The following is a 14,528-nucleotide window of genomic DNA, read 5'->3' as shown; positions in this document are numbered from 1 at the left end:
GGTGAATGGTTTTCTAATTACTATAAAACAAAAACAAAATTATTACAGAGATGACATTAAAAAAAACTCTCTTTAGCACCTTATATTAGCATTGAGCAAGATTAGCACAACATGAAACCTGTTACATTGACTAATACTGCACATCTCTCTGAATATACCATTACCATGGTGAAACGGTATAAAGAAAATAGTAGGTTTCAAAGTCCAAATAGACTTTCAAAAGGATTTTTAGTAACAACATTAAGGCTTTTGAATGGACGTCCTGAATAGTAAAGTTGTTTTTATCCACTTTTGCTTTTCTTGCAAATAATTGGCAATAATAGCAAACCGTCATTCATTCAATCTGTCTGCGTCACTAGGCAACCTGGCAGTGTCCATGGAGACTCCTAACAAAGCAAAATTGGTATAGTGCTTCACCAAGAATACAAGAGCTCCATAATTAGATATTTTATAAATGTGTGAGAGGCTGTTTTTATCTCCTGAGGAAAAAAGAAATCAAGGACAAAGCCAATTAGAATGAAAATGGCAATGCACAATAACTGACCCCTCATGTTGTGTCCTGCAGTTTTTAGGACTGCGTCACGTTGTCAGACAAAACTCATTTCGGCACTTTCATAAGACGACAAGAAGCGCAAACTATTTCCAGCATGAGGTGTCATTTTAATCAAGATGCTGATTTCTTGGAATCAAATGAATCATTTAAACATAAATTGAGCCGCTAATTTTAATCAAAGCAGCTTTGCTTCCTGGGATTGGAGCTTTGCTCATGATTTAAAAGCCTTTAATTTTCTATACATCAAGAAGAAACCTACAGTCATGGTGAAAAAGAAAGTACCGGTACACTCTGTCTGTTTTAAAGCTTAAATGTAGACAGGACCCTGCAAAAGAATCACACTTATGCACAATCTCTGTTGGGAAGAAGGTGTTCTGGAAGCTTCTTGTTGTGGAAAAGTTATTCCTCAGCAGGAAAAGGGGAGCTTGTTAGAGTTGATGCAGAACATCCTTGAAGAAAGCTGGTTATTAGAGGATGAGAAAGGTCAGATATTGGTGCAGAGGTTCCTCATCTAGCAGGAAAATAACCCTAAATGTACAAAGAAGAGCCACCATGGAATGACTCTGATCAGGAGTCTCAAGCTGAAACTCTTGATGGCTGGGTTCCTGCAGCAGTATGACTGTCTACTTCAACATGACTCAAATAATTAGCTCATTAGTTGAGCTCTTTAGAGGTTGACTGCCTGCCAGAAGGCAATTTGGCCATTTTATTCAGGTGTGGAGAAGTGAGGATTTAGTTAAAAATTGCAGGACACGGTCTTTTGAAGACTGAAGTTTGAAACCTTTAGTTTAGATCAAAGCATGTTAATGTATTAAAATAACTTTAAAGTTCATACATAACTCTATTCAAGAATCTGTGGACAGATATATGAAAATATATGTTTAGAGACTGTCAAATGTGACTGAGATTGAGCTATTTTGCAAAGAGGGTAAAAATATTAGATAGCTATATATCGAAAGACTTGCAGCATACTTTTAAGAATATAAATTGTTAAAAAAATAAACAACTATGTGTTCATTCTTTTACTCTTCACAATTATGCACTATTTTCTGTTGATCTACCACAAACAAGTCAAACAAAATACACTGAGGGTGGTTGTAACATAAAAACCTTAAGGAATACGAGTACCTTTGAAAGGCAGCCATTTATTCTTGATGAGGTTTTAAAATTTTAAGAATGACAAGATACTTTACAAAAAGGAGAGTAAAGTCTCAACATCCCTTGGCATGTAAAAAAAAACACTCCATTTTAAATTCTAGCGGCACACTTAAAAGTACAAGAAAAAAAATTACTCTAAATTTATTTACTTTAAAAAAACTCCAAAAGTAAAAGGCTTTCATACATAAAAGGATAGTTTGGGTGGAAACTATTTTATTACTAATCCGTCATTGTGTACTCCCTTTGTAAGTAACATTTGTTGAGGTTATTCTTTGATTTATTACTTGGGTCCATGGTTCAGTGGGTAATTTGCAAATGTTTTATTCTAGCCTTCAAGGCTTTATAAATGAAACTATTGATCAATTTTAGAAGTGGGGGTGGGGGCTGGGGAGGGGATCAACTTGCAAGTCTGTAACTGGATTGTTAATATTAGTGTTATTAAAAAAGTGGAATAATTTTAGTTGTCAGATATACGTATTGGTAACAAAGATTATTTCACCTGATCATTAGAGCAGCAGGTCAAATATTCAAACAGACAACTTTTCTTCCCAGAGAACAAAGGTTCATCTATCAGTCAGTCAAATGTAGCCTGATTGCCCCCTGGTGGCAGAAGTTTCATTTTAAAGACACTACCCATGCATTTCTCGTGCTGGACTGTACATCGGTCTGATTGATTTGTTTTAAATATATCATGCAGGAAAGGATTTGCACCTAATGAAGAAAGGTGCAGGTGTGACATAGCAGCTTTCAGATAGCAGCTGCTGCTGCTGTTATGAAAAAGCTCCCTTTGCTGTGGTCAATTAGTTCCTCAGAGATAGGCAGAGGCTGTGGAGGTTCGCAGCTGTTCGCCGAGGCGATAAGGGCCTTAGAGTCTAAGTGGCTGTGAATAGGCGGATCAATGTGCAGATCAATAGGCTTGAATCTCTTCTTCCCCCCGCCCCCGAGCGAAAAATGTCTCAGGAGCTCAGAAACATGTTTCAGCACCAGTAGAGCTAATAACTTGTAAATAGTCTTCTAAATTCCTGAATCAGACAGAGTGACGCTGTACAAGTGGAGAACGTTTCCCCGTGATTGGACTTTTGTATTCATGTCTCGTTAATACTGAGTAAAATTAGTTAAGTAAGATAGATGAGATTTTCATTGTAATTAAAAAAAAAAATTCTAATTTACAAAGCTGAATATAAAACACACAAAAACTACGAACGAGTAAATAATAAAGTGATTTGTTTTAAATGCATTGCATTTCTAAAGATAAATTCATAACAGCAAAGTAATAAAGGAAAAGTTTGAAGAAAAAGGAAGAGTTATAAAAGTCAGACCAAATTAAACAAATTGTTTAAAAGAAAAACGTTCCCACTGAGATAAGTTATGTACCTGCTATCTGGGAACAATGATATCCAGTGGGATAATGGGGAACAATCAGTTCTTTGAGATAAGATGGACCAAGGCCATTCAGGCCTCTAAACATAATGAGGATTTTAAAATCCATTCTAAATCACAGAGACTCACGGCAAAGAGGCTAAGGTGAGAAGAATGTGATATTTCCTGGGTATACCAGTCATCACTCTGCCTGCAGCGTTGGAGATCTACTGGGATAAAAAGGAGGCAATATTTTAACTCCAAGTAAAATTGTTGTGCAGTAAAGCTGAGATTTGACGAATGCATGGAGATTTTTCCAGTAGTCCACTAAGATGGAATGGCTTTAATTGTGTTAATATATCACTGATGGTAAACATTTAGCATGTTGTAACCATTTTTTTTAATTCTTGTAAAAATATATATGTATATATTTACATGCAATGTCACATGCATCAGCACATTTCAACACCTTATCAGCTTTGTTTGTCTGCAGGTATCAGACTTGAAAACTGGACATTTCTACCAGTTCCGTGTCTTTGCTGCCAACGCGGCTGGCGTTGGGAAGCCGTCTGACGCCAGTGAAGCGTTTCTGTGCGAGAAGTGGACAATGCCAGAACCAGGTGAAAACTAAACTCTCATCAAATCCGTGCAAATGCATCTCTGCTTATCTGAATGCTTAACAGTTGCATCCAACAATTGCAGACCTTACAGCTATTATTACAGGATGAGTAAAAAAAATAAATAATAATAAATAAATAAATAAATATTCCAGATATAAAATCAATTACCTGCAGTGAATTAAGAAAAAAATCTCATGTTTGCGGTGTTACCTAAAGATTTTATGTCTCTATATTGGTTAGTTGTGGCCAAAATCCTGTTTTTGTGTATTGCAAACTTCCCTGCCTCAGTTTTTATGGCTTCAGTTTGCATCAAGTCAGGGTTGGTACTGAATGACTAAAGGAATCAATGCAAAGTTCATGAAAGTCAATGACAATTTACTTAATCACTAAAACCTAATTTGCTTTGTGTTTTAGCCCAGCCAAAAATTACCTGCTTTTAGTGATTTTCTCATTAGCCCAGGGGAAAGATTATTGAAGACAGAGTAACTGATAGACATCACTGACAGCATGATTGAATTAAAAGAGTAGAGTGGTTGCTTTAAAAATGTAAATCCTTCTTCTGTTCTCAACACAAACGGCAAGGCTATTGCACCCATTTATTGAACTATCAAGGACCTCAAGCAGATAAGTTTACTCTGGTGAAGAAAGATCCAGATTGATCAAGAATGTCCAGAATGTGTCCTAAAGATGATTCAACTAAGCGGTCTGGGTCATCACCAGTGTAGAGTTTGCTGGAGACTGACAGCTGGCATGTGTGAGTTTTTCTGCATACACAGTTCTACAGAGACGTTCTGATTGAAAAAGAAGAGCAAAGAAGCCACTTCTCTGGAAGATGAACATCAAAGACAGACAGAAACTCTGCAGGAAATACCAGGGTTATACTGCAGAGCAATAGTTACCTTCTCTGGCTAAGTCCCTGTTTGGAATAAAAGCTAGAAGAAAAGTTGAACACTCCCATGAATGTGCCTGTATTCATGTTATTCTTTGCAAAAGACATATTATCAAACCAGCCAAAATGTGATTAGAGAAGCCACGACTGGTAGCAATTTGTGTTTGCTGTAGCAATGCTTTTGATAAGTAAATGAAACATCCTGCCCAAAGTTGCTTATGAAAGGTTTCAGTTATGTCATCACCCTTCAGGCTGCTGCTATCGTTCTGTTTCTATCGGACCGAATCGCACATAAATTACTGTGATGAAATCCTTATGGTTAAATTCAGACAATGATTTCCAGAACTTTGAATAAAAGTTTGGTAATCATTTATGGGAGTGTGGTCTCTTTGTTAGGGATCTGATTCTATGACCATCAACTTTACCCAATGATACAAAAATGATTTGGTGTTATTTATTTATTTTTTAAAGTACAGCACAATGTCACAATAAAATATGGTTAAGCAAGTGGCTCAAGATTAAAACACTTAAATTTCAAGTCTATATCCTAGAGTCTGATTCAATTCAGAACATCTAATTGTGTCATTATTCAAGCTGTGATCAACCAAGAACGGATTACTACTAATCATAATTTGGCTCAAATGCTGATGTCCTGCATGGTGACCTGTAAATATTGACACTTTGCATAAACCTGTTGTGTTTCTCAATAAAAACCTTAGGAAGATAGTAAATGTTTATTACCAAACATCAGTATAACGTAGAAAAAAGAAAAACTTAGAGAGGAACATTTCCTGTTAGCTACAATTTTAGACTCAACAGCTACAAACAGCTGGCCAACAAAGCTAGTTTTGGATTTCACAACTTGCACAAGCAAAAGTGATAACAAAAGGCCACAACTTATTGTTAAATTAAAGACAAACTCCACGGTTAAAAATCAGCCATTCCCATGTGATTCATTTACCTAAGAGCTTTGGGAATTTGAGCATCCGTCAATACTCTGCTGCCCTGCAGTTTCTACAATCTGTTTATCGACCCTAGCTGTGGAGGAGAGGGGAGATAGAAATAAACACCATCCATCACCTGCAGAACCCATTTCCACTTGCTGCCATTTTTACTTTTATTTAAGCTGCATCTCTAATAGTGTATGTAGTCATCTCACAGCAAAATAAACAGGGCAGTATGAAATACCAGGATAATAATATGCCGCCTGCCTATTGTACCATTAAGCACAAAGTAATAGCCGAGGTCAGTGGTTAAATGAATAGTAAAGTGGTTGAAATAGCAGCCTTGAGTTAGAATTAGCTATTAACTATTTACCATGCGTGGTTCATGTTTGATTTGTTCTTGAATATCATTGCTGGTGGGAAATGTATAATGAGAAATAATCATTTAACTCTAACAGCACACTATTAAAAGGGTACATGTTTCATAAACATGCGCTGTAATTTCAAAATACTGTATAATTACCTGAACCACTCAACACAGAAGCAGAAAAACATAAATGATTCAACCTTTTCATAATCTTATAAAGTTCTATTGCTCACGTTTTTTTGTTGTTTTTTTTCTTGAACTCTGCCTACTTTTCTCCCATTTTCAATCACATCCTCTTACTTGAACATAACAACAGATCCTGTGAAAAAAAAAGAAAAAATAAAGTTGGGAAAGTAGAGACCAAAGAAAAAATATCAGGCTTTAAATGACATCTTCTGCAGATAAATTTTACCTGTAGCATGTCATCAAAGAATAGCAGCCAGAACCCAAGTGATTAAAATCCCTCAGTTTTTAATTGGCTGTTTATATCTAAATGCTTAGCTGATAATAATGATCAGAAGCTTTACTTCAGGCTTCCTGCATCTTTAAATCTGTTCCTGGCAAGTCTTTGGAAGGTGCTTATTTCAGTCTCCTGCGTGACCTTGGTCCTTGGGTCATGATCTGTATCTTGTGACTGTAGGCGAGGATTGGAACATAAGTCTGATCGATAAATCAAAAGCTTCCCTTTAGGCTCAGTTCTCTCTTCACCAAAACAGATCAGAGCAGAGCCCACATTACTGCAGATGAGGCCCTAATCTGTCAATCCAGGTCTTGCTCCATCCTACTGATGATCAGAACACCAAGATACTTTAACTCCTCTGCTACAAGCAAAGGTAGGGAGGGAAACCAATGTGTGAGTTTACTTTATTTGAAGGGGGGTGAATAAGACTGTCATGACACTGTCATAAACATGACATAACACCTGTCATGAACATGAATAAGCCTTCATGAATATTTATGACGGTTGTCATAAAGCGTAATTCGGTAAATTATGACACCTTTAATACAAAGTTGACATTATTCAAAATGTCACAACTTGACATTAACCAAGAAATCATTACTGTTTAAACTTTACCTTTAATAACATAAAGTTACCTATATTTTAAAGTGCAATCAGTAATACTTTTATAACAAATTTGCATCAGTAATGATTTCTTGGTTAATATCAAGTTGTCATAACAAAGACATTTTGAATAATGTCCACTTTGTATTAAAAGTGTCTTAATTTACCGAATGACGCTTTATGACAACAGTCATAAATATTCATGAAGGCTTATTCATGTTCATGACATGTGTTTATGAAAGTGTCATAACAGTCTTATTCACCCCCCTTTCAAATAAAGTGTTACCGATTTTGGTTACCTTTGACATTAATTGCATTGTTATAGCCTCATTTGTAAAAAGCTTTGAGTAAAAACATCTATGAATGGACATAATTTGATGTTAAACATGATTCAGTTACTTTTAGCTTGAAAAATACCCAAGCTAAATGTTAGAATTAACCATTTAACTTTTACCCTTCTGAGGTTTCTAGATCACAAACATGGTTGATAGTGTGCAACAGACATAAGACTAATGTTGTCAAAGACTCTTACACCAGTAAATTAGTAAAGCAAGCAAATAGAAAATATCAGGATCTATGGCTGCTTTGATAACCCTGGACATCGAGTTCAGGAGCCCATTTTGTACCTAAATTATTCAAATGAAAAACATTTCTCAGATAATGATCAGATTCTAGACAGAAAAATAACAAAAACAGATATAATCTGTAGAAAACCCTGGAATTTTTTTCAGATTGCACAGAGAACAAATTAAACCAGAAAATGACGACTGATGAAGTGTTGGAAAGGGAAGGATCTTCTTAAAGAGACAGAGACCAATTTCAAGGCTTCAGATGCAAAGTCAAAAGCCATTTACGTTATTTTTATAACAACTACACCAACTTGAGAACCAACTTGACAGTGCTGTAAAATAGCTCTATGTTCTTGGAAGATACATAATACCCTCCCCTGTTTAAACAAAGTATAGATCTCTGCTCCTGTCAGATATACATACAGATTTTGGACAATTTCATTTTCACCGTAAGAACTGTGAGACAAAAACAATCATAGAGTTGAAATTTCTTTATTATCTTAAAATTATTACTGTTTATAGCATTACCAAACAGCATTTTCTGTGGATTGCCTAAATAATTCAGACCCTTGCTTTCAGTCAGAGGTTTCCAAGGAGGAGTAATGTTTCCAAACCCATATAGTTGGTTTTGCAGTACCTTCAACTGTGGTAAAGCAGAGAATCTTTGTTGTTTGAAGAACTTTTAGTAAAAGGGCAGGCAAACAGGGTAGAGGAAAAGGTCCCAAAGCCCAGTTCCTTATTTCTGAACTCTGATGGTCCAATTTAATCCAAAGACCAAATCAAAGTCCAGAATGTAGAAATCACTACTTGGCAGGAGAGCAGAGTTCAATCACAAAAATGATGCAATAATTAAAAAAAAAAAAAAATCCAATTCACTATCTCCGACAGGGGAAAGGCAGAGGAAGGGTCAACAAAACAGTCCAGGGCAGAATCGCAGATATTGGGGTAATTGCTTGAACTTGTGCTGGAAAGCTGAGACAGGGCTGCAGCCGATTTGGCAGAGGGCAGCAGGAAACAGGTCAGTTTTATAAGCAGCAGGACAGAAGCAGACAATCAGGCAATTACAGGGAGAGTAATTGATGCATTCAGGACTATCTGGGAAAACACATATCGGCTGCAACCGTTACATCTTTAATCTGGATTTTTTTAAAAGATGAAGTTTGAAAGCAGTAGACACAGCTCTTGTTTCTCCTTAACAGATCTCAATAGGCTCGCAATAGGACCCGGTTTCCTATTGCAAACATAACTAGATATGACAAATCTTGGGATCTGAGGAGATTGTGTTGACTATATTTATATATAAAATTACACATTTTTGTTATACTTATTATTAATATATCTTTAGAAGTATGTGGCAAGTGAGTGGAGAAGACATTTGCCTTGCTCAGTCCTGTATTTTGTATCATTAATATAAGAAATGGAGACAGGCTCGGTAAAATGAGCAGCTCATTAATCTTGGCAAATGGGCTTTTCCTCTATAACATCAATAATTTAAAAGTGGCTAAAAATCAATCTGCAAATTGACTACCACGTGCAGCATTAAAGTCAATCTGGGTAGATTGGGAATCTGTGACCTTATTTTCAACTTGACTCATATTCTCAATTTATTTGTGGCTTGCAGACGTTTCCTGTGTGTCGCTCATCCAGTTCTCTGGTCCTCAGGTTGCCCGTATGACCTGGAGCTCAGGGAGGTGAGAGACGACTCCCTGGTGCTCCGATGGGCGTCTCCGCTCTACGAGGGTCAAAGTCCGGTCAGCGGCTACATGCTGGAAATGAGCCAGGGAAACCAGTCAGACAACTGGACGATTCTGACTGCCAAGCCTGTTTCTGAAACTCATTACAAGGTGAAAGGCGCAAAAGAACAAAACATGTTTACCAAAGGCGCCTGGATCAGATTTAACTTCAAAGTATATTAAACAGAATATTATTGTATGTATGTTATTATTGCATAACCCAATCGGAAGAAACTGCTCATATCTTTGTCTGCAGCGTCAAGGTTTAAATCATTAATTGAGTTGTGTCAGTGAGTTGTAAACAATGACTTTGCTTCCTGTGGCATCAAGGTGACAGGTCTGCAGACAGGTCACACCTACTGCTTCCGTGTGTCGGCTGTTAATAATGCAGGTGTTGGTCGTGCTTCCCTGTCCTCTGAGCCGGTCACAGTTCAGACCCAACCAGGTCAGTTTACTGGACTGATATTAGAATAGAACTTTCTATAAACTTGTGCTGTCATTGGTTTATTAGCCTAATCAGGCCAAATTTGTCTATGGTTAAGAATACGGACTAGGATCTTGAGTAGCAGGTGTTATTTGCCTGTTAAATAAAATCAATGATTAGATTGCCATAATTTAAAGCTAAATTTAGCTCTCCAGAAGACAGAGGACAAGCACATTTCCCTAAAATGTTACATTTTTCTGTTAAGCAACAAACAGGCCTTTTATAGAAACTTGCCAGATGCATTTTATGATGATTTTTTTTGGCAACTAGAAATGTTTTTAAAAAAGATGAAAAAAGGAGAAAGTGTAAAGAGTTTACACTTTATAGCAGGATTATGTCTTTAAGAAAATTGACGTTCTTCAGAACATTTTCTAAAAACTTGTTAGGCTTTGATACACTAACCAGCCCATGCCTAGTCATCACAGCTGTTTTGAATTTTTCAGGAACCAAAGAGATTAAGATCGGTGTGGATGATGATGGGTTTATATTTTTGGGCTACGAGGCTGTTGAGATGAACGACGATAGCGAGTTTATCTGGAGCAAAAATTACACAGAACCCATCGATTCTCAGAGAACGAAAGCAGAAACCACAGAGAACAGGTAAAATTACAACAAGCAGCTTGTTCTGTTTTTGTTTTGAGTTAGGTTCCGTTCAGTTACTGCTTAGTAAATCATGACACATTAGTTATATTTTTTAGCTTTAGCTTTTATTTTTCTGGTACAAAGTCTGACAGTAGACGGAGTCTACAGCAGACCTTGCTACAGACTCCAGAACACAAATCTGAGTCTACTTAATTTGTCTTTTTACTTTATTATTTGTCTATCAGGTCAGTTCTCACTTTCAAAGACCCATCTGAGGAAGATCTGGGTCTGTACACTGTGGAGATGAGTGACAGTCCTCAGCTCTCATCCAGCTATGAGTTTACAGCTGAAGGTACTTCTTGGACACCAGTAACCAGAGTCTTGATTTTTATAGGAATTAATTATCATTTCTTCTCTGACATTCTCAGACATTGCCATTATCTCTACAATATCACCAGACACACACTTCACTATTCTGTTTCGTGTTTCTTTTAAAGGTAATCAAACCTTCTACTTCTATATTTTCTTTTGTCTTCTTTTATTTTTAGACCTCGAACGTCTCAAAGATCTCAGCTGGCAGGTCAGAAACCCATGTACGTTTCATCACTGAGGTGCAGAGGTGCTGAAGATCCACACCTCAATAATCTCTTATCCTGCGATATATTATTTAAAGTATGCAGGTTTAATGCTGTTTTATAAGTTTTATGATCTGACCTGATCTGTCTTTGATTTCACTCTGCAGTGATTGCACTGAAGTCAACTTGGCAAGTGGAGGTGTCTGAGAAAGGCGGCGTGCGCCTTTGGCTTCAAACCGAGAGTCTGAGTAACTCTGCTGAACTCCGTCTTGTTTTTAACGACCGGGAAATCTCCACCTCTCCGGTAGGTTTCCTCCGTTGACAGATATCTTATCAGATGACAAGCTGCAAGTGCTTTGTTTGGATTGTTGGATCTAATGGTTCCTGTGAGCTGACATATTCACAAAGAGCTTAAGGTTACTTTGCGTCTTTGCCAATTTATGCCCTTTGTTTCTACCTAAATGTTGCATCCATTTTGTGCCCATAAACAAGTCACTTTGTACTTATGTTCTGAAAAAAATATGTATTACATATTATTCCTATTCAATTTTTTCAGTCAACACTTGAAAAATGTGGGTCTCTGATCACAGCAAAACAACTCTGTGATCTCCTTCTAGTCGATATTATTTATGGGAGTCAGAGAAACATTATGGAAAATCACTTCAAATAGATATTTGTGAAGCCATGTAAGAAGGAATATCGCGAAGGCATGACAATGGCAAATGGCCACGTGAGGAAAAGCTGATTTAAATATTCTGTTGTTTTTTTTTTATCTTCCTCTAACATTTGAATGTTTGCATTACTAATAAAACAATATGAAGTATTCAGGATTTAAAGTCAGGGACTCAGAAGAACATTTTAGTCCAGAATGTCCACGTTGTCACTAATATTGGTTTCTAAATAACAATGTTATTGTAAAAAAAAAACACAAAAAAAAAACCATTTCAATTACAGGAGCCTATGATCGGATTTAAGTGTTATCTACTCTGTCTTTAAGTTTTAAACACAGGGAAAGTCACACACAAGCTTGAGTTTTTCTGGTTTCTGTATTATCAATGAGTTTATGTGTGCATCTGTCTTCCTAACAAGTCAGCATGAGCCCAAAACAGCAATTAGTGCTCTAATAAACATCCTGCAAGGCAGGAAGTAGATGCTGTCAGCAAAGATGAAGAGCAGGTGAGTACGGCAGCAGAGAGGTCTGGAAGCTCAGTTAATTTAATTAAGTGAGGAAGATGAGCAGACCGCCTGAGGTGAAGATGGAGATAGCACTCGCATCTGAAAAAAACATGTCACACTTGGTTAGTTGCTAGACAGAGACTCAAACAGGCAAAATTGCTGATTTTTCTTTTTTTTTTATTTTATTTGGTAAATCAATAAATACAGAAGGAGATAAGGCAATAACTAATGTTTTAAGAATAAAATTGCTTATTTTTGTCCTTCCTAAACAGGTGTCCCTCTACCTTGATTATTGTTTTTTGTACACTGTGTAAAACCTTGAATCATGTCACAGTCCTTATATTTGAACATAAAATGTGTAAATGAATCTGAGTCGTTCTAACAACAGACAATTTTAGAGAAAAATATTCTTCTTTATCTTAGTTATCATCGTTATAGTCAGGGACAGACACTGAATGCTTGAGTGACATTAACTTTTTTTGGTGTTTCACAAAAATAATAATCACTTACTTTTGCCATGTAAATCTAAACAACCTAAAAATGATTTGATATTCCTACTAAGCAGCTTACAGTTCAACATCTATGCCTTAAAACTGAGTTAATTTCCCAAGCAACTTGTATGTCAATTCTCTTTTCTCTTTAAGAAATTATGGGCTAGCTTAAAACTTTTGCACAGAGATGTAAATGTCTGACATAACCTCACATGGGTCTGAGAGTTCCAGTCCCAAAAGTTACTGATCCCACCCTGTTACAAACTAATGATATTTAGAAGAAAGATAGATGGTTTCACCTGGTGTTTTTAAAAAAGAAAAATAATCCAGATATCCAAAGCCAGCAGCAGTGTAATCGTCAGTGAACATCAGCTGAATGTAAACATATGTAGCGTATGTGTACGTTATGACAACAAGCTGAAACTAATCATCGCCGCTGTTCTGTCCGTGTTGTTGAACGGCGTTCTGAGGCGGCCGCTGAGAGAACACTGAACACAACCCCGAATGTTTATTGTGTCTCTTGGTTGTGACTGCTTTACATTCAGTGACTTCCATTTTGTTCCATTATTTCCCAATATGAGGGCTCCGTCTGAACAGTACTGATTATACATTATTTCTAAATGATCACAGCTGAGGTTTGCAAATGCAGAAGCCATTTAACTGATTAGGGCCCTTGGGCTTGTCATACATCACAGATCACTCCCATCAACTGAGGCCTATCAACATGCAAGGCATACACTTAACTTGATGAACATAAAAGCAATGAAAATGAGCTCGAGGTCTGTTCCCTCTGTGTCGCTGCTTGTTAGTGTGCTTGCATTTTTTAGAGAACAGAAATATTTTATCACCAGAGCGCAGATGTTACTCCAGACCCTTTGCACTCCGATTCATGATGCATTCTCTTTGTGCAAGGAGCCATCTTTACAGAGGATACCAAACCGCTCGGGGGGGCGAGCTGCCTTATTATGAGCCGATGAACGTTGCCTGCAGTGACATTTGTTTGTTTTTCTGCAGCGCCGTAAGATAAACTTTGACAAGGCCAAAGGTCTGGTGGAGATACTGTTTGATCAGCTCTCTCAGGAGGACGAAGGCTCGTACACCGCTCAGCTGAGGGACGGCCGCGCCAAGAACCAATGCACTTTGGTCTTTGTGGATCAAAGTGAGTCATAAATTTGCCCAAACACAGAGTTAGTCATTTTGCCTGCATTATGTTTCACTGGGAAATACCAGCTCTGATTAATTGCAGCATTAAAAAAGGGAATGAAATTGAAAAAACTGCACAGAAAAAAACCTTGTTGAATTTAAAAGATTCTACTCTTAGATAAAAATGAACAGATCTGCAAAATCAGAAAATATTTTAAACAGATGTATTTCTGTATATACTTTCTGTTTTAATTTGACCTCTGCTTGCTTTTAGAGTTTGTTGCAACAGTAGTCCTACTCCTCTAACTTAAAGTTTCTCACATTCCAACAGCAACTTTTTAAAAATGTATTTCATTGGGATTTTTTGTGATAAACCAGTACAAAGGAGTGCAGGATTTTGAAGTAGATCAAATATTTTACAAATAAAAATCTGAAATGTGTTTCATGCAAAGGCATTTACCAAATTTTTACTGGATGCAAATATTTTTTCTTCAGCTTCACTGAGTTAGTCTGTTACTTAAAATGAAAAAAAAAAAACGTTTATGAATATGATGGTAATAAGACCATTGAGCATGTGCACCTTAGCACAGTTTTACAGTCTGCTCTGTTGTATCTTATTAGAGTTTCGTGAGATACTGGCCCTGGCTGACTGGAATCGAAGGGACATTCAGAGAAAGACTGGTAAGACATCCTTAGAAAGCAAAACTGACAGTAAATTAATAAATATTGATCATTCCTTACTTAGGGATGATTACACATTGCTTGAATGAACAGTGAAGATTTCTTTTGTTGTCTTATGTATAGTTGGATTGTTATATATAT

The 14,528-nt window shown here is 36.8% G+C and overlaps 1 protein-coding gene across 1 annotated transcript in view; it reads left to right on the top strand.

Moving 5' to 3' along the window:
• myom3 (myomesin 3) overlaps positions 1-14,528 on the top strand; it is a 57,844-nt gene that overhangs the window by 36,233 nt on the left and 7,083 nt on the right. Inside the window, exons 19-27 of the mRNA XM_008431077.1 lie at positions 3,564-3,690; positions 9,185-9,366; positions 9,586-9,700; positions 10,183-10,339; positions 10,567-10,673; positions 10,870-10,914; positions 11,064-11,200; positions 13,578-13,722; positions 14,328-14,387. Of these exons, the coding sequence (XP_008429299.1) occupies positions 3,564-3,690; positions 9,185-9,366; positions 9,586-9,700; positions 10,183-10,339; positions 10,567-10,673; positions 10,870-10,914; positions 11,064-11,200; positions 13,578-13,722; positions 14,328-14,387 (1,075 nt within the window). The remainder of the gene's footprint in view (positions 1-3,563; positions 3,691-9,184; positions 9,367-9,585; positions 9,701-10,182; positions 10,340-10,566; positions 10,674-10,869; positions 10,915-11,063; positions 11,201-13,577; positions 13,723-14,327; positions 14,388-14,528) is intronic.

The sequence above is a fragment of the Poecilia reticulata genome, linkage group LG16 (genome assembly GCF_000633615.1).
Source record: "Poecilia reticulata strain Guanapo linkage group LG16, Guppy_female_1.0+MT, whole genome shotgun sequence".
Taxonomy (NCBI): Eukaryota; Metazoa; Chordata; class Actinopteri; order Cyprinodontiformes; family Poeciliidae; genus Poecilia; species Poecilia reticulata.
Note: the sequence above shows the minus strand (reverse complement) of the source record. Positions and strands in the feature narration are given on the sequence as shown.